At 39.8% G+C, this 16952-nt stretch overlaps 1 protein-coding gene across 3 annotated transcripts in view; it reads right to left on the bottom strand.

Moving 5' to 3' along the window:
* LOC105910689 (coagulation factor XIII B chain-like) overlaps positions 1-16952 on the bottom strand; it is a 56047-nt gene that overhangs the window by 2865 nt on the left and 36230 nt on the right. Inside the window, exons 17-18 of one of the 3 annotated variants that reach the window (XM_031575458.2) lie at positions 16711-16893; positions 15047-15220 (exon numbers count right to left, since the gene is read on the bottom strand). In XM_031575458.2, the coding sequence (XP_031431318.1) occupies positions 15047-15220; positions 16711-16893 (357 nt within the window). Of the gene's footprint in view, positions 1-15046; positions 15221-15263; positions 15839-16710; positions 16894-16952 lie in introns of those variants that run through there. The other 2 variants (XM_031575459.2, XM_042708859.1) reach the window with 2 other exon arrangements.

Raw genomic sequence — 16952 nt, 5'->3', positions numbered from 1 at the left:
AGACATAACAGTGGTAGAAAAAAAAAATCTCAAGTAGGCCTAGGTAGCGTAATATCACACGTACAAGTTTGAGGCTTCAACGAAAATGCTTCCCATTCACTTTGGATAGGGTGACGTCATGCGGTGCCAAACATGAGCGGTTCCGTTGCTTCGCTTGGCTTGCAGTAGAGAGTTGAGAAAAGTTCAACTTTTCAAGCAGCCAACCAATCAAATCGTTATGCAAATATTCCAGCGTAGGCGCTAGCCAATCAAATCGTGTTTATGCAAATATCCGAAGAGAGTAAGATTGAAAAAAAAGTGGCAGACCCTAACCTCAGACCCTTAGATGGTTGTAATTGTACATACATGTAATTTGGCTGGCTTTTTTTTAGCTTAGATTTTTTTTTAAGTAACAAAGAAATAGACACTGTACAATGTAATGTATGTAAAAAGCCCATCTTGCATCAGTTGGGAAGCACACCCAGGTAGGTTGCGTGCCAAGTGGAGACGCTATCCACTGTATCACCAATGCATTCCTAACCTAAGTTCCTAAAACAACAGCACTACACGGCATTAGGACGAACCTATCAGCAATTGGAATGGTGTCAATGTTGTGAAACCTGTCAGAGGAGCAGCAGCACCAAAAATGAGTGAAATAATAATCAATACAGCCGCAAGCAGTGATCCTCGCACCTGCGGTCTGCAACATTCTGCTTATAGATAATATATTCTGACTTTGTTGCTGATTAAACATTCATATAGATTGTTTTCATTTGAGCCAACAGCGTCTTGATCCAGAACCTTACTGTTTCACAACTACCGTTCATCTTCTGCGCAAGATTGTAACACGAATATGTTCGCCGTTTGTTAAGTTCTATCTATGTCAGATACTGTGTAATTCCTCCTCAACTTTCTGAAAGTAGTATGACTCCTGTTAGATTTCTGTGGTTTTGTCATAACTTCACATCATTTCACAGTGTACAAGTTGTGTGAACAACCCCCAAAAAGCTAGTTTGCATAGCACCAGGTCACAGCCATCGAGGTGGCCACTGGCCTTTTGTCTATGTTGATGAGCCATCAGACATGGTTCCTGCCTTTTGTGTGTCTTGGAGCTAGAAACATTAGCTGGCTTTTGTCTACAGACACGACAGAGTGGTCGAGGCCACAAGGCATTAGCATCTATATGGCCATACCTGACCATAGCCCCAGTCAAGCTAGACTTTCCCCTCTGACCTCCAGACACACCCATCCCCTCCCCTTTACACCTCATGTTAATTCTGCAATATAAAATGTCTGTATTCTCTGTAATGTTTTGAGAAGATGAAGCAAGGAGCCCAAGCCGTGAGCAGACGTGCCTAGCGCATGCTCGTGCTGCGCCGAGCTGACCGTGGCTAGTGACTGAATAAAACACATTCTTTCGCTAAGCCGTCTTCTACAAGTCTGTTATTCCTGAACAAACTAACTTGAACCAAGCGTGGGCATCCGACGAATTCGACGGAGGACAGCGAGATCTTTCACTCCTTTGTACTCACATTTTTATGTTTTGTATTCATGTAAACCGAGTGACAACAGAGACTTACCGTAAATCCTCAAATAAAGACCGGGATTCAATTAGAGGCCGGGCCCCGAATACAAGCCGGGGGTAAAAAAAGGTACCGGTAGCCTATTTTACTGTAGCCTACCAGCATCAGTCCATCAGCACAAAGCAGACATCACAATTTAATTGAATGCATTTCATAAATACATGTTCTCCTCATGTTTAATGTTGATGGCTAATTTCATGGCTGTTTGCAATAAAAGCCTATTATCCTATTAAACAACTCAGATATCGTGCACCATATATATATATAAAAAAAAATAACAAAGTAAAAAAAAAAAAAAAAAAAAAACGTGCCTAAACGATAGAAGACATTCCTCCAAAATACCTCTTTTTAATGATTTTGTTGCCGTTTCGTGATTTCCGCTTACAATTTTTTTTTCTTCAGGCTAATAGAACTTTAACGTTCCAGGTGTTGCGTAGCAACCCTTTACTTGCTGACTTCAAGTTACAATGACTTTCCGCTACGTTAAATGACCGGACTTCTTGCGGAATGATATGAAAGATGTGAATTAGAAGCACAAAACCCGTTGCCAATGACAACGGTCATTAACTTTCCGCAGTGGTGAATATCAAGAAATTACAGACCTGCTAACGTTGGGGTGCCCCATTGAAATCAAAGGAACTTTTGGAACATTCTGAAGAGCCGTATAATAAGTAAGAAATAAAGGCCTGCCCCTAATACAAGCCTGCCCCAAATACAGGCCGGTGCGCTGTGCAGCCTAAGTAAATAAAAGCCCCGGCCACAATTTGAGGATTTACGGTAAGTTACAATTTCGCACGCAAACTGCTAATAGCAATGTTTTTTTTTTTTTAAACATAGCATGCAAATGCTTCTGGACATCTGTGAATTAGCTTCATTGCTAACGTGCTCAGGCTCTAAAAATAATAATAAATATAGCTGCAAGCAGCGATGCGGATTCCTCCTAAGATTGCGAAACCAGGGGAAAATGTATATTCTTTACAATTTTGGAAAGAAGAGTAAAAGAAGGAAAGAAGAGTGGTGCGGAAGAGTGGTGCGATGCGGATTCCTCCGAAGATTGCGAAACCAGGGGAAAATGTATATTCTTTACAAATTTGGAAAGAAGAGTAAAAGAAGGAAAGAAGAGTGGAAGAAGGAAAGAATAGAGGAAAGAAAAGTGAAGAAGGGAAAGAAGAAAAGAAAGAAGTGTCTTGCTAAAGGACGCTTCAACAGGGAATTGAACTAACAACCTTCTGATTAGTAAACGACTTCTCTACCACTGTACCACTGTCACCTAGGTTTACATCTCAAAGATTTGCTTCACTTCCTGTTTGGCGGCTTTTCTGCTGAATTTGAGTGGCTATACTGGACAAACGGTTGTGAAGATAAAAAGGCTTGGTCTGAAGATCATCTCTGATGATTTTGAAGAAGATTTGACCAAAATTGTAGGAGGAGTAAGCTTTCAAAGGTTCTTTGATAAAACCGGGAATAACAGAAAATCTATACAACCGAAAATTGTCGCCATTGAACGTTGAATTCGTCTTGATCCAAAGAATCCAATGGTACCTCATTTTTGAAAATCGGTCAAACGGTTCAAAAGTTACAGCGTTAACAAAAGTCCAACTGTGACCTGTTGGTGGCGCTAGTGTGGTCTAGTGGGAGACATGAAACTTGGTGTGAGTGAAGAAGGGACTGTCCTTAATGAGTGTGCCAAATTTCAGAAAAAGTTACCATATGGGATTTGAGAAAAATTGTAGGAAGAGTAGGCTTTCAAAGCAGTTTCATAAAACCGGTAATAGCGGAAAATCTATACAACCGAAAATTGGCGCCATTGAACGTTGAATTCGTCTTGATCCAAGGAATCCAATGGTACCTCATTTTTGAAAATCGGTCAAACGGTTCAAAAGTTGTGTGTGTTAACAAAAGTCCAACTTTGACCCGTTGGTGGCGCTAGTGTGGTCTAGTGGGAGACATGAAACTTGGTGTGAGTAAAGAAGGGACTGTCCTTAATGAGTGTGCCAAATTTCAGAAAAAGTTACCATCGGTTCTAGGGGCTGCCATTGACTCCCATGGTACAAGAATAATAAAGCCTACAATAACTATAGGTTTCCTCCTGACGGAGGAATCCTAATAAAACTTACGTGAACAATATGTGATGATGTGTATCACATAATAAAACTAAAGAAGATCAATAGTGTGCTTGCATAATTGCTTTGCAATGCTGGGTGCTTGAGCAGCCACACTACTTTGGGACCAACAACAGTAAAAAGCTCATCCTTTGATTTAAAATTAGACCTACGTTAAAACCAGTAAAAGTCCTTGACATAACGTTGAGGAATCAAGAGGTTCCAAAGCAATGCACTGTGTTGTTGTTCTTAGGATTCTTCTTCTTTTTCTAACCATGAAATGATAATTTAATAAAAAATAAAAAGTTTTTATTGGACTTTATCATTTTTAACCCACAGAAGACAATCCACAAATGTCTATCATGACCCACACATATTTCACTATCCACGAACATGTATTTTGTTGTGTAAAATCATATCCACAAAAATGTGGAGCGATTTTGTAGATGTGAATTGGGTTTTGCACATTTGTGGATTACTTCATGTGAGTTTGTGGGACTTTCCTTCTATGTGTAGAGCTCTCTAGAAATTTGCTTTTTGCACCAGTCCTACTGTTATAACTTAGTGCCAGGACTCAGTTTCCCAGAATCCTATAGTTTAGCTTCTAGCTATGATGTATTATTTTAACCTTTCTATGTTAAAACCAATTCTTATTCCTTTTCATTCATAGTGGTTGGGTAAAAGCCAATCAGAAGTTAGATTATACATTTCTTTCAAAATACTAGTTTCCCACTTTAGAGCTAAGTATCCCAGAATTCCTCAAGACCAGATGCAGCTATGTTTCTGCTCTGCTTAGAACCATTCATTTTTGGAGACTTAAACTTTTAGTTGGCCCAAATATTGCAAGAATTGCATGTGCAGGATATTTGTTTTGTCTATATTAGTCAGAGTGATAATTGTTTTCATTGACGGTGAAGCTGGTTTTCCGACCCACGACAACAGTGTGGTCTTCGCCACAGTTGAGTTCTGCTCGCAACCATTGCTAGTTAAGCAGCCTACTGGGTGTGAGCCTGGATTGTGACACTTTACAAGACCCTGCTGCTTGTGAGTGTGCCGCGGAGAATACCGGACGAGAGGACAACGAATATCGCAAAGAGAGGGTAGTATACATCGCCTGCTGCACCCGTTGTTTGCCTTGACTGGACATCTTTCTACTGCCTGGTTTGCGTTGGCGAGTGTTTCGCCATATTCAGCGCAAGGTTGCGTGAGTACTCTGACTTTGAAAGTGAAATCAGTGAAGGATAGCGACATGGGACTGCGTAACAGCAGCCTGCGCAAACTATTTAGTTAGCCTACTGACACGGTTCACTGAATACTATTGGATGTTACAATGTGCACCAACGTGACGACTGGGCCCCAACGTATTTAGTATCCAAGCGCTTGGTTAGGATAAGAATGTGTCATTCTGTTTCATAAAACTCACATATGGGTTATTTGTATATATTGTTGCATATTGTTTTCATTTAAGAGACAAACCTACATTTCATTTGGACACCAAAGGTAATTGATTGGTGAACTTGTTGTAGTTAACTGAAAAGCTTGTGGTGGTTAAGCAACATTTAATTGTCAATCTAGTATTCAATTCATTTTCATGAAGTGTATATAAAAGGTTTGCACCAGGTCTGATTGGATATGTGCATTTGACGTTTAATGAGCTGGCCTATATGGATATGTTTTTTGTTTGTTTCTGAATTCTTATTCATCCAAAACCCTCTACAAGTAAACAAACAAGGGAACGATAAATGTTGTTATGTTCTAAGTCTCCTTACATGGTTGTAAAGTGCTTTAGTTAGTATAAGCTGCATCTGTCACTAGTTTGGGAACGTAAACTTTAATAATAGTTCTGGGGAGTTACATATTTTCTACCAGGAATACTGGTTAAGTAATTCTTCAGTGGAGGCACCGCGCTAGTTAACAATAGTTACATTTATCAAAATCTGAACTTTCTAGCTCTAACTGGTAGACAGAAAGTCCAGTCACATCATCATTCAGCTGGAAACCCAGGATCCTGTTTATGCTATATGAGTGTGATCTCAGTGTGTTAGAACACCGGGAAAAAGGGGTTACATATGTGTTTTTGGAATTTTGTCCAATTTGTATTGCAGCTGATCTGAAAGCACGAGATGCGTTAGTAGCTACACCAGCAGGTGGCGACATTCTATCACATGAGCTGAAGGAACTACCTAGCATCCACATCCGTACAACAGGAGACAATAAGGAGAAGGACAGCAGCCTGGTTTCAACCAGCAGATGAAAGACAAAGTGAAGTATCTTTAAATAACCCAACGGTCGTGGTTCAGGATTGGCTTCATTGGGCCTCATTCTCGAACGCAGATAAGAAGAATTTAAGAAAGGAATTTTTTCTGAACTCCACTTCCGGTGTTTTAGGAACAAATTTGGCATTCATGAAAGTTTTCTCATCTGGGATTTGTTCTGAACGCGAAATAGCAGTCGTAAATCGGCCAGAGTTTTCTTAAATGCAATTCCTCAAAAAAACACAAGATGCACCATGGGGCCGCTCCGTGTTAGAAGTGTTAAGGGCTGAATTTGTGAGAAATCTCTGGTGATTGCGTTTACATCAACTAATAATAAATTAAACAATTGTGTGTCAAAGAAGTGGTGTCCCAAAATATTTGTATGTAAAGAATATACACTGTTTAGCCCAAAAAAGATTTTAAGAGGAATTTAAGCCTTTCACACTAACTACATTAACCTAGACTGATGCATTGGACTAACACAGGCTGAGTGCTGGGTCAAAAGACTCTGCTGTTCCTCTAGATAAGAAGACCTGTAAACAACATACCCTGACGTTGTTAAGATTTTTAGCAGAAACAAGGCCACAAAATTAGCAGCTGTGGTCCATTAAAGTAAATCTTTAAAAAGCACCTCAGCCACAGACAAAGAAATAAATTATGTATTTTCTGGGAATTACTAAATTCTGTAGATAATGGATTCCTAACTACGCGTTAGAAACACAAATGTTGCAGAGTTTACTTTATTCTCAGCCCATGTTAGCTGGAGAAAGCAGGCATTTGAACAGATAAAACAACTGTTGGTCAGTTCTACTGTCTTAGCACATCCATGACATGACAAGCCATTCGTACAAGCTGTAGACTGTAAAAAAGGTTATATGACATCTGTGTTAATGCATAAGTGGGGACTTAAAGTTGAGACCAGTGGCATACTATTCCACACGGTTAGATCCAGTAGCCCAAGCAATGTCTGAATGTTTACAAGCAGTAGTGGCTGCAGCCTTGGCGGTGCAGGCCTCTGCTCCTATTGTACTACACAGCCCACTTACACTGAAAGTTCCACATGCTTACATGCCACCAGCCAGATAATTATCTTGCATGACTGTTTTGCCCTCGCAGCCTCATATCACTATTGAGCACTGTGTGCCATTTAACACAGCTACACTTTTACTTACGGCAGAGGACAGATAAAAACTATGGCGGCCAGAGCTGACCTACAAGATATGCCTTTTCCAAAAGCTGATTTAACTATTGTTTGTTGATGATTCAAGCAAATAAACCTTGAACGCATAGCCACTACTTCCACACTATTCCGCACAGGCAGCGGAACTAATTGCACTGATTGCGCACACACATGCAAAGACCCGGTTTCATTGGGAAACCACAAAGCAGACAAGGCCACTAACCAGGCCGCACTACAACAACCATCTGACACATACACAATTGAAGAATTAGATCTCACAATACTAAAAGATATGCTGCAATATTGAGCCATGGTGAAAACATGCCTCAATAAGTGGGAATAGTAAGCATATATTTTTACTTCTTATTTATATTTTATGAGAAAGATGTTTAATCATTCATTATTGATTTTATTGAGTTAAATCCAAACTATTAAAAGCAAATTCAGAATCCAAGAGTGAAATTAGTGAAATTAAGCATGCATGTTGTTATCACTGTTTGAAATGATGTATGGAAGAACCTACACTGCATCAGCAATCAAACCATTTGCTGAAACAGCCAAAGAGATTGAATATACATTTGCAGAATATATGGCAAAAATGTGAATTAGCAAAATGCTCTCAGAACTCTTTGCTTCACAGGAACCTATGAGGCTGAAACCAAGGTTGGGCCAGGAGATTGGGTCCTAAACAACAGCCTCAAAAGAAAACACTGCCACTCGCCCAAGTGGGACAGACCATACCAAGTGCTACTGTCAACATCTACCACAGTCAAGATAGCGGAGAGAGCCACCTGGATACATCTAACACATTGTAAACGAGTAAGCCTTCCTTAGAAAAAGACAGAGGATAGGAGCTGTCTTCCTCTACAGTTTTCCAAGGCCGGCCCACTGTCCAGAAGTCCAGCTACAAAGGGGATTCTTTGCCTTAGGCAATTTTTCGTCTCAAACCTGGTGAAGAAAACAACACTGTCCAGTGGGGTAGAAGAGCCTAGTGGATACTGGGAGGGAGGGGCATTCCTATCTCTGTGAAGTCATGGGGAGTTACAAGGGAAAAATTAAACAATGTGTGGAACTTTTGATAATAACTGTACTGCTCTACATTTTGGGACTGTTAGCATATTGATCACAACCGGCATCGGTCTTGGTCAAATATCCGCAATGGGGCCTACCTAAAGATCATCCATGGTGAAAATGGTTGAACCAGACTGCCCAAACACACTTTCCACAAAGAGACTGTTTACATTTTCCTGCCCAGTAATATTCAACAGCCGATGTGTTCTGCAGAATGCCTGATGGGGAATGGGCCTTCAAGGACACAGCAAAGAGGCCTTGTTTGAATGTTATCTGAAGCCTAGACGAGCTAATGATACACACACACAGTCGACACCCACTGTGTTGGCCTACAAATGCAAAGTATACAAATGTGTGATGAGAAATATGATGACATTTTAAATGATTGACTTATGATGATATTGAGTGATACTCAGTAATGATCTCTGTTCCGAAAATCCATGTGATGATTTTGAGATTATCCATTGAAATTGATAATTGACGAATTAACCTCTTAAACTCTCTCGGCCCGCCGGCGGGCCAAGATTCTATTTAAATATTCATGCTATTACTTTTAAGTAGGGCTGTCAATAGATTAAAAAAAATCAACTAATTAAATCGCACATTTTGAAATCAATTAATCGCGATTAAAAGTTTTTTTTCTTCTTAAGACTAAATCTTATAAATTAACGAGTAATCACTTCATACAGCGTGTATTTTAGACACTGTTGTTTAATTGTAGTTTTTTTTTTTAAACACAATGGTGCCCCTCGACGGTAAATCGTAAGAATTTCCCCTGAAGCAATTCGAATCACCTCAATCAGCCCACTGTCCTCAACTATGTTGATGGGCCGACAGTCACCGGCAACCCAAATGGCAACCTTTTCACGGACTCGTCTAGTTCTTTTCCTAGAGAAGTCATGGAGTGTGGGTTGGCGATCATCTAACCTGGTACTGCTTTCTGTCAGGTGCTTTGCATTAAGGTGATAACTTCAAGACGAGCTGCTTCTGTGATAGCTAAATTCAGCTTGACAAATGCTACATACAACTTTAGTTTTGTCGATTGTTCCGTCATTTTGGCTCTTGAACAGAGACTTTCCGCCCAACAATCCCTCAGCTCTCTCCATCTTCAACTACCACAGTGGTTCTCAAACTTTTTCTGTCTTTCCCCACTTTGAACAAGGGGGGCTATTCAAGCCCCACCTGTCCCTCATCGCTCCCATAAAATGGCAGGCCAAGTCTGGCCTGATGTAATTCCCAATTCTCTCCCCACCTTATCTCCGCCTCGCTTCCTGTCATAACTTCATGTCCTATCCAAATAAAGGCATTTAAAAAAATAAATAAATAAATAAATATTATTATAATTTTTTTTTTAAAGTTGCGTTAATTGCGTTAAAATATTTTATCGCGTTAATCGCGGCCGCATTAATCGCATAGATTAACGCGTTAACGCTGACAGCCCTACTTTTAAGTAATATCAAAGTTCGCTAAAGTAAACAAACTATATGTCAAAAGAACGACAAGACCACTGGCTTTACGATCGTGCATGTCAAAATTATGTAAAACGAACCTAACTCGACTAAACGTGGACACAAGTAGCTTAAAAAAAAAAAAAAATCATATTTCGTCAGTTTTCAAAGTTTATAGCGTGATGTATCTTTATCTGCAGTCAAATGAGTTTGGTGGGAATAAACGGTAAAATCACTTACCCTAAAGTATAAACTGTTAAACAAGACCATAGTTATCCACACAAATCCACGTTTTTATTCATAATTTCCATGATAAACCCACACAACGAAAAAGAGTACAGGTACATCGAAGATGAAATGGGAACTACTTCCGGTTGACGGTAAGTCTTGTGTTGTACACGTTTGAAAACATAGACACACAGTATAGGTGGTGGGCCGAAGCCTCGTATCTGTTCAACTTTGCATTTTAATTTAGGAGGAACCGAATTTCTAAAGTTGGGATGATTATATAATTTCTAACGATAAACCAGTTGTTGCCTAGTATACACATCTATGGTTGAAAAGGCCATCATCTAAGCTCTTCAATGACCCCTCGCTTATCACGATAACCGTCAACTTATAACCAATATCATAGGTTGACTGGCCTGTCAGTCTGACACAACGAAGTCGTGCGAGTATGCACCCAAGACTCTTTTGCAGTTGCTATGGTAAACTACGTAAAAAACGTATATACTAATACTTTCCCTGACTGGTCCATGCATGTGTCAATCATGACTTCACACCAATTAGATGTAAAGGTAACAGAGAAGGTGGGAGGTAAACAGTAATTCACGTGCGTTTTTTATACCGGTGAGCCGCTCAAGGATTTGACAGTTCTATAGCGAAATTTACAATAGTACGAGACACGTCTTTTCAGCATCGCCATGGCTTTTACGAAGAAAACTGAGAAACAGCTAAAAAAGGATTGTTTTTATGGGGAAAAAGCAGTATTGGAAGAGATTCAACGTCTGGATGATGAGAATATAGACATTGAGAGTCTGATTGAATCAGAAAGTGAGGATAGTCACGACTCAGAAGAGGAAGAGGCATTATGAATGGAGAGGACCTTATTCTTGACAGGTATGTAGAAATGTCAATTTTATTGTGCTATGATAGATTACTATCTTTTAGTGTTTGTACTTTGAATTATAGTAAAGAAAAAATCTGTTCATTGACACATTTAGAAAATAAATAGGATGGATTGCTTATAACTCAAGCTAACCCAGTAGCAAATTAGTTATTATCTTCATTTCATGGTATCTTCTATGAAGTGACAGCTATATTGTTATTGTTGTCACTTAGGGCTGACCCAGACTCAGGAGAGGAACCCTCTCCACCAACAAAAAAACGTTGTCACACATCCCCCACCCACCCTTGCTCTTCAACAGCTGCTGGCTCCTCAACCACTGCAGCAACTGCAGCTAAGAAGGGAAAAGGAAAAGCTCCCAAGACACAATAAGTAGCCAAAAAGAGAGCCAGTGCTCCAACTCAGCTCTATGTGGGGGAAGATGAGGACAAGTGGCATAATGTCAGTGATGAAGATGAACAACCTCATCTCCCTTCTTTCCAACCAAAGAGGGCACCAGGACCCCAGCTAATATCAACAGCAACCTATTCCCCACTCCAGCTTTTTCAGTTGTTTTTTAGCATATCTGTGGTCACCTCAATTGTGGACAACACAAACAGGTATGCTGCGAAGAGGAAGAAAGCAGGAGCTAAATTCGCCTGGACACCTCTCACAGTCACTGAGTTCTATGCCTTTGTGGCACTCATCATCCACATGGGCCTAGTCAACCTGAAGACACTGGCTGATTACTGGTCCCAGAAACAGGGGTACAGGCTTGGCTTCCCACGGTCAGTAATGTCCAAAGCAAGATTTTTTGCCATCTCCTGGTGTCTTCATTTATGTGATCCTGAAGGTGATGAAGAAAATAACAAAAAAAAGGGAACCCAACCCCATGACAAGCTGTACAAAATAAAACCCCTCTACACAGACATGGTAGCTTCATGTCGCACTTTTTTCCACCCCAGAAGGGAAATTTCAATTGATGAGAGGATGGTAGCATCTAAAGCACGGAGTGGCCTGAAACAATATATGAAGGACAAACCCAACAAATGGGGCTACAAATTATTTGTTCTGGCGGATGCTTCAAATGGCTATACTTGGAATTTTTTTGTGTATGAGGGTAAGAATACCATGGCCAGTGGAAAAGGCCTTAGCTATGACTCTGTCATGGAACTGATGGATTTTTCTTTCCTTGGCCGTGGCTACAAAATGTGTATGGACAATTTTTATACGAGCCCAGTTCTTTTCACCTCACTGTGGAGAGAACATACAGCTGCTTGCGGCACTATTCGGACCAATAGAGTAGGATACCCCAAGACAACCAATAATGATCTTCCCCGAAAAGCTGACAGAGGCACCATCTGCTGGTACAGGCGTGACCATCTACTCTTTGTAAAATGGAAAGACACCAGAGAGGTCAACCTTTGTTCCACAATTCACCAGGCATATGGTGGTGACAAGGTCCATCGGAGGGTGAAAAACAAAGAAGGGGTATGGAGAAGACACTTGGTACCCATTCCTGCTGTAGTGAAAGAGTACAATCAGTCCATGGGGGGTGTAGACCTATCTGACGCACTGATAGGGTACTACAAAGTACTTCATAAAACGAGGAAATGGTACAAGACCTTCTTTTTTCATTTTATTGATATCGCCATTGTTAACAGTTTCATTTTGCACCAAGAACTATCGAAGTTGCATCTGCAGAAAAGTTTAACACAAAAGCTCTTTAGAGAAACTCTGCAGCTTGAGTTGAGAGACCTTGCAAAACCTTCAATGCAGCCTGACAAACCTGAACCTGAACATGAAGCAGGTTCATCCACCCAGCCTCGTAAAGAAGTCATGTGCTTGCCTGTCTTCTATGGTAATGATTCTACTATCGGAAGAAAAAAATGTGCACTTTGCAAAAAGAAGGGCCTACTGAATAAAACCCCAATATACTGCACAAAATGTGATGTGCCTTTGTGCCAGGTGCCATCGCGGAACTGTTATAGGGACTGGCATGTTGGGGGACATAACACTGAACAATAAATATATTTGTGTGAATCAAAACAAAAGAAAACTTCTGCGCCTTGCCTCTTACTCAGTACTATGTATGAAATGGTAATGTTACTATAGTTCAAAGAAGCTCTAATGGCATGAATGGTTTGGAACACTATTACAAAAGCTGATTCAACACATACATATTACACTAATTACATACACACATAGAAGAACAAATATAATATAACAACAGAATTGATACAATAAAAATAATGTATTATACTATATATCATGTCTGATATTCATCTAGTGACTGTCTGGGGTGTAAATACATCACAAACAGTGAATATGGTACTTCAAGCCTTGTGTAGTTGGCATTTTACATTTTCGAGACGTTTTGGGCACTTAGGAGAGGTCATCGACTAGTTCTCTTCTAACTTGAATAACTTTTGATTGGGATGAGATTTGAGTTCCACATTTTTTCAGGTGATGGCATACCCTTGTAGGCACACAATTATATGACAAAACTGCCAATTCCAATTCAACTTCCCACTTACATCCACGGTAATCTAGATCTAAAAGAAAAAAATATTAGGGAACGCCTACATTTTGGGAAGGTTATCAACATCTTTTTAAAATTTTAGATAGCATATATGGTACTCTAATAGTATTTTATCATAGCTTGAGGGGTTCTCTGTAACATCAAATTGAAATTTTCCATCAACCTCTGCCAAATATAAAAAAGTAGGCCTTGGAATTTGGGTATGCAATTTTAGGCGGAAATTGACAAAAAAATGCCAGAGTTTAACAGGAAAGATGAAGTGATTTCCATTGTGATTTTGATTGTGATTTTCAATTATCCATTGAAACGGATAAAAGGAGGGATTGATGGAGATAATTTCCAAACACTGTTAATGACTTAAGAATATAATAATCAAGTGCTTTGTATTATTAATTACCCTTTATGAATCATGTACTTATGTAAGCAGGAACATGGCTTTTCTATGTTTCTGCGTGTCTGTAACTTAGATTATTAGGTGCCACTTAGTCTGCATATGTACAAGAGCATGTTTAGACCAGAGGTGATAAGCTTCTTCCGACCTTGTGCAAAACTGCCATCCTTGCAATATAGGGAGCCTCGGACGTCAGAGATCCACCACGTGGTTATCCCTGCTGAAAACTAAACTTCGTCTATATAAACCTTGTGCGATGTGTTTATCAGGGCTTCACTTTCAGCCTTGTGCTGGGAGTGAGCCCGATTGCAATTGTTGTTTGTCTGATAAATATACTTATATGCAACTCCAGAGTCCTGAGGTAACAAGGGTGAACTTTCACCTAACATCAACTCTACAGACATCCTCTGATTTAAATAATTATAATAATAATAAATACGAGAATATTTGTATAATTAACAATTACGTTTCACATTTATAGTCATGATTCTACGAGGCATTGTGATGTCATAAAATAAATAAAAGAACTACACGACACGAACACTACAAATGTAAGTGAATAAATAAACAAGCACTAAACTCAATTGCGTTGATATAGCCATAGTGGAATAGAATGGACACATCTACATCCTGCAACAGTACCTCTACCTCTGCACCGGTGAAGTTAGATCTGCGTTTACTCGACCGGTGCCCACTTTCCGCTTTGACATGACTCGCTTTGGAGATGCTTTCGCGTGGATTCGGTCGATTCCGACTGCACACGTCACTACGGTTGCGTGCCCTTATAAGGTCCTGGCGGGGAGTGTATGTATGCAAATCCAGGTGCACGAGAACATGCTTTCAATTTAAGAAACCTCATTCGGGGGAGCACAGCTGAGAACACATTTTCAGGCGTTCGTGAATCTGGTGGAGATCTTTTTCTTACGTTGGTTTTCCGAAGTCCGTAAGAAACATTTCAGAAGAAACTTGAAAATGTTCGAGAATGAGGCCCATTGTTGTCATCTCCAGGGGACTCATGTGCAAACTTTGTGTAGTGCTGTTTTTTTTTTTGTTCCATGATGATGACTGGCTTATCAACTGTTTCAGATTTCCAAGAGCTATCCTCTTGGAATTCTGTATGTAATTAGGTCCATCTTTGGCTCGTACCGTAGGGCTGGGCGATATATCCAATTCACTTGATTCATTTGAGTTTTTGTTTTTGAACGATGTGAAAAATGCCTAAATCGCAAAATCTAGGGTGAGTGTCATTCTCTTCACCAGTTTTTAACCCTTCTTAATTTTTTCTCCTATTTCCATAAAGACATCATCCCAAAGACACACCCACAAGCCAAAATGTTTTGCAATCAATGCACTTACAAAGATCACAATTTCTGAACTATTGAATACTTACATGTGCAGCTTACTTTATCAGTCCACCTGCCATTCACACATGTTATTTCCTCTCCTGGTTTTCCAGTGAATGGGTCCTTGCATGTGTACCTCACAATGGATCCATTTATGTACTCTTCAATATCAGGATGTAATACCATATTTCCCCCCTCAGGCTTATCACACATGTCACGCTCTGCATAGAATACAGAGAACCATGACATACAAATATCAAACATTAAATTGAATGGTAAGTTATTAATAGTTTTCATGATGAAGGATATGGATTCCGGCAAGGACAATGGCAGAAGCCAAAGAAGCAAGAAGGCAATAGCACAAGATTATCCACAATTATGACTAACAATGGCAATTAACACATTTCCATAACATGCTTTGTAATTTCTCACACTTGAACAAGTGACAGGTGCTACTCATCAGAGCACATAAGAATTCCTATTGCTGATTGAATTGGTCTCTTATGACCCAATGACAACTTCATATTGATTTACAAAGATGTTGGGTTAGTGAAATTCTGCTCAATCCCTCCATTTGTATGTCATATGCTGTGGCCCACACACCTTGTGTTAAGTCCTGTCCTGCCTCCTAAGTTATGCTTTCTTTATTTCATCATATATTCTTCAGTTCTGTGTTTTGTTTGTATACTCATCTCTCCTCTTGTTTCAGAAAACCTCAAGCCCCGCCTTGATTGTTTGCACCTGTTCCTCATCACCTAGTGTATTTAGTTTGTGTGTTCCTGTGTCTCGTTGCCAGTTCATCTTAGTTTCCTCCGTGGTCTAATGGTCCAGCGATTTTCCTAGAGATTAACTTGATTTAGTGTTTTGACCTCTGCTTTGTTTATGACCATGCTTTTGCCTCCTCCCTATCAAATTACTTTGCTTGATCTCTGGACTGATTATCCGTTACCGAACCCCGTCTTCGCCTACTCCATGTCGGATGTGTTTGCCTGATCTCCGTACGAATTACCTGTGTACCGAACCCCGTCTTCGCCCTCGCCTTGTCGGAATTGTTTGCCTGTTCTCTGGAATGTCTACATGTGTACCGAAATCTGCCAGTAAAAGCTATTGCTTGTTCCTTACCCCTGTCTCTTGAGTCGTGCAATTGAGTTCTGCTGTCTGTCACAACACCACTCGCTACACCTTGTGCTTCAAATTACAGCCCATTCAATTCATGAGCCAGGTAATATAGCTTAAAACTATCGCTATCAGTGATATATTTAATTCATACTAATATTAACATTTTGTCCCGTGTGAAAATTTGCATAATGTAACATAGCCTGTTATGGGCTATCAACATTGTCATTTTTTTTAAACCAAAAAACAAGACAACAAGAAAAAACTAGTTTTGCATTTTCTGAAGGAAATACCAACGCATGCAAAACCAAAATGTAAAATTGAAAATAAACATTTAGTAAAAGATCAGGACATTTAACACAATTCAAGGTATGCAGAGAATGACAAAGGAGAAGGAGGGTGGAATTTCCCCCTTTTTACACGTATGCATTGGGATGCTGATCCTCTGTACCCACCCTCCTTCTGTGTGGACAAAAGGAAATTCGTTTTATATATTTTTTTATATAAAGACTTAAGTATTTCATAATTGCGGGTTTACAAAGATAAAAGCCGATATGTAAGACCTGGAAATGTGGAAATTGAGCTTAATACTTACCAATGCATGTCGGGGGATCAGTCCAATTTCCTGAATTGCAGGTAATCGAATCTTTGACATCAATTTTATAAAATTGATGACATGTATACGTCACTGTAGCATTATTTCTATAGATCTTTTCTTTTGAAGAGAAAATGATTCCATTTTCAACATCTGGTGGAGCATTACACGTACCATTTTCTCCTGGTTGGGGAAACAACAACTTTTCATCTAAGAGGCAGATTGACCACTGATGACCAACA

This window comes from Clupea harengus, chromosome 10 (genome assembly GCF_900700415.2).
Source record: "Clupea harengus chromosome 10, Ch_v2.0.2, whole genome shotgun sequence".
In the NCBI taxonomy this organism is placed as follows: domain Eukaryota; kingdom Metazoa; phylum Chordata; class Actinopteri; order Clupeiformes; family Clupeidae; genus Clupea; species Clupea harengus.
Note: the sequence above shows the minus strand (reverse complement) of the source record. Positions and strands in the feature narration are given on the sequence as shown.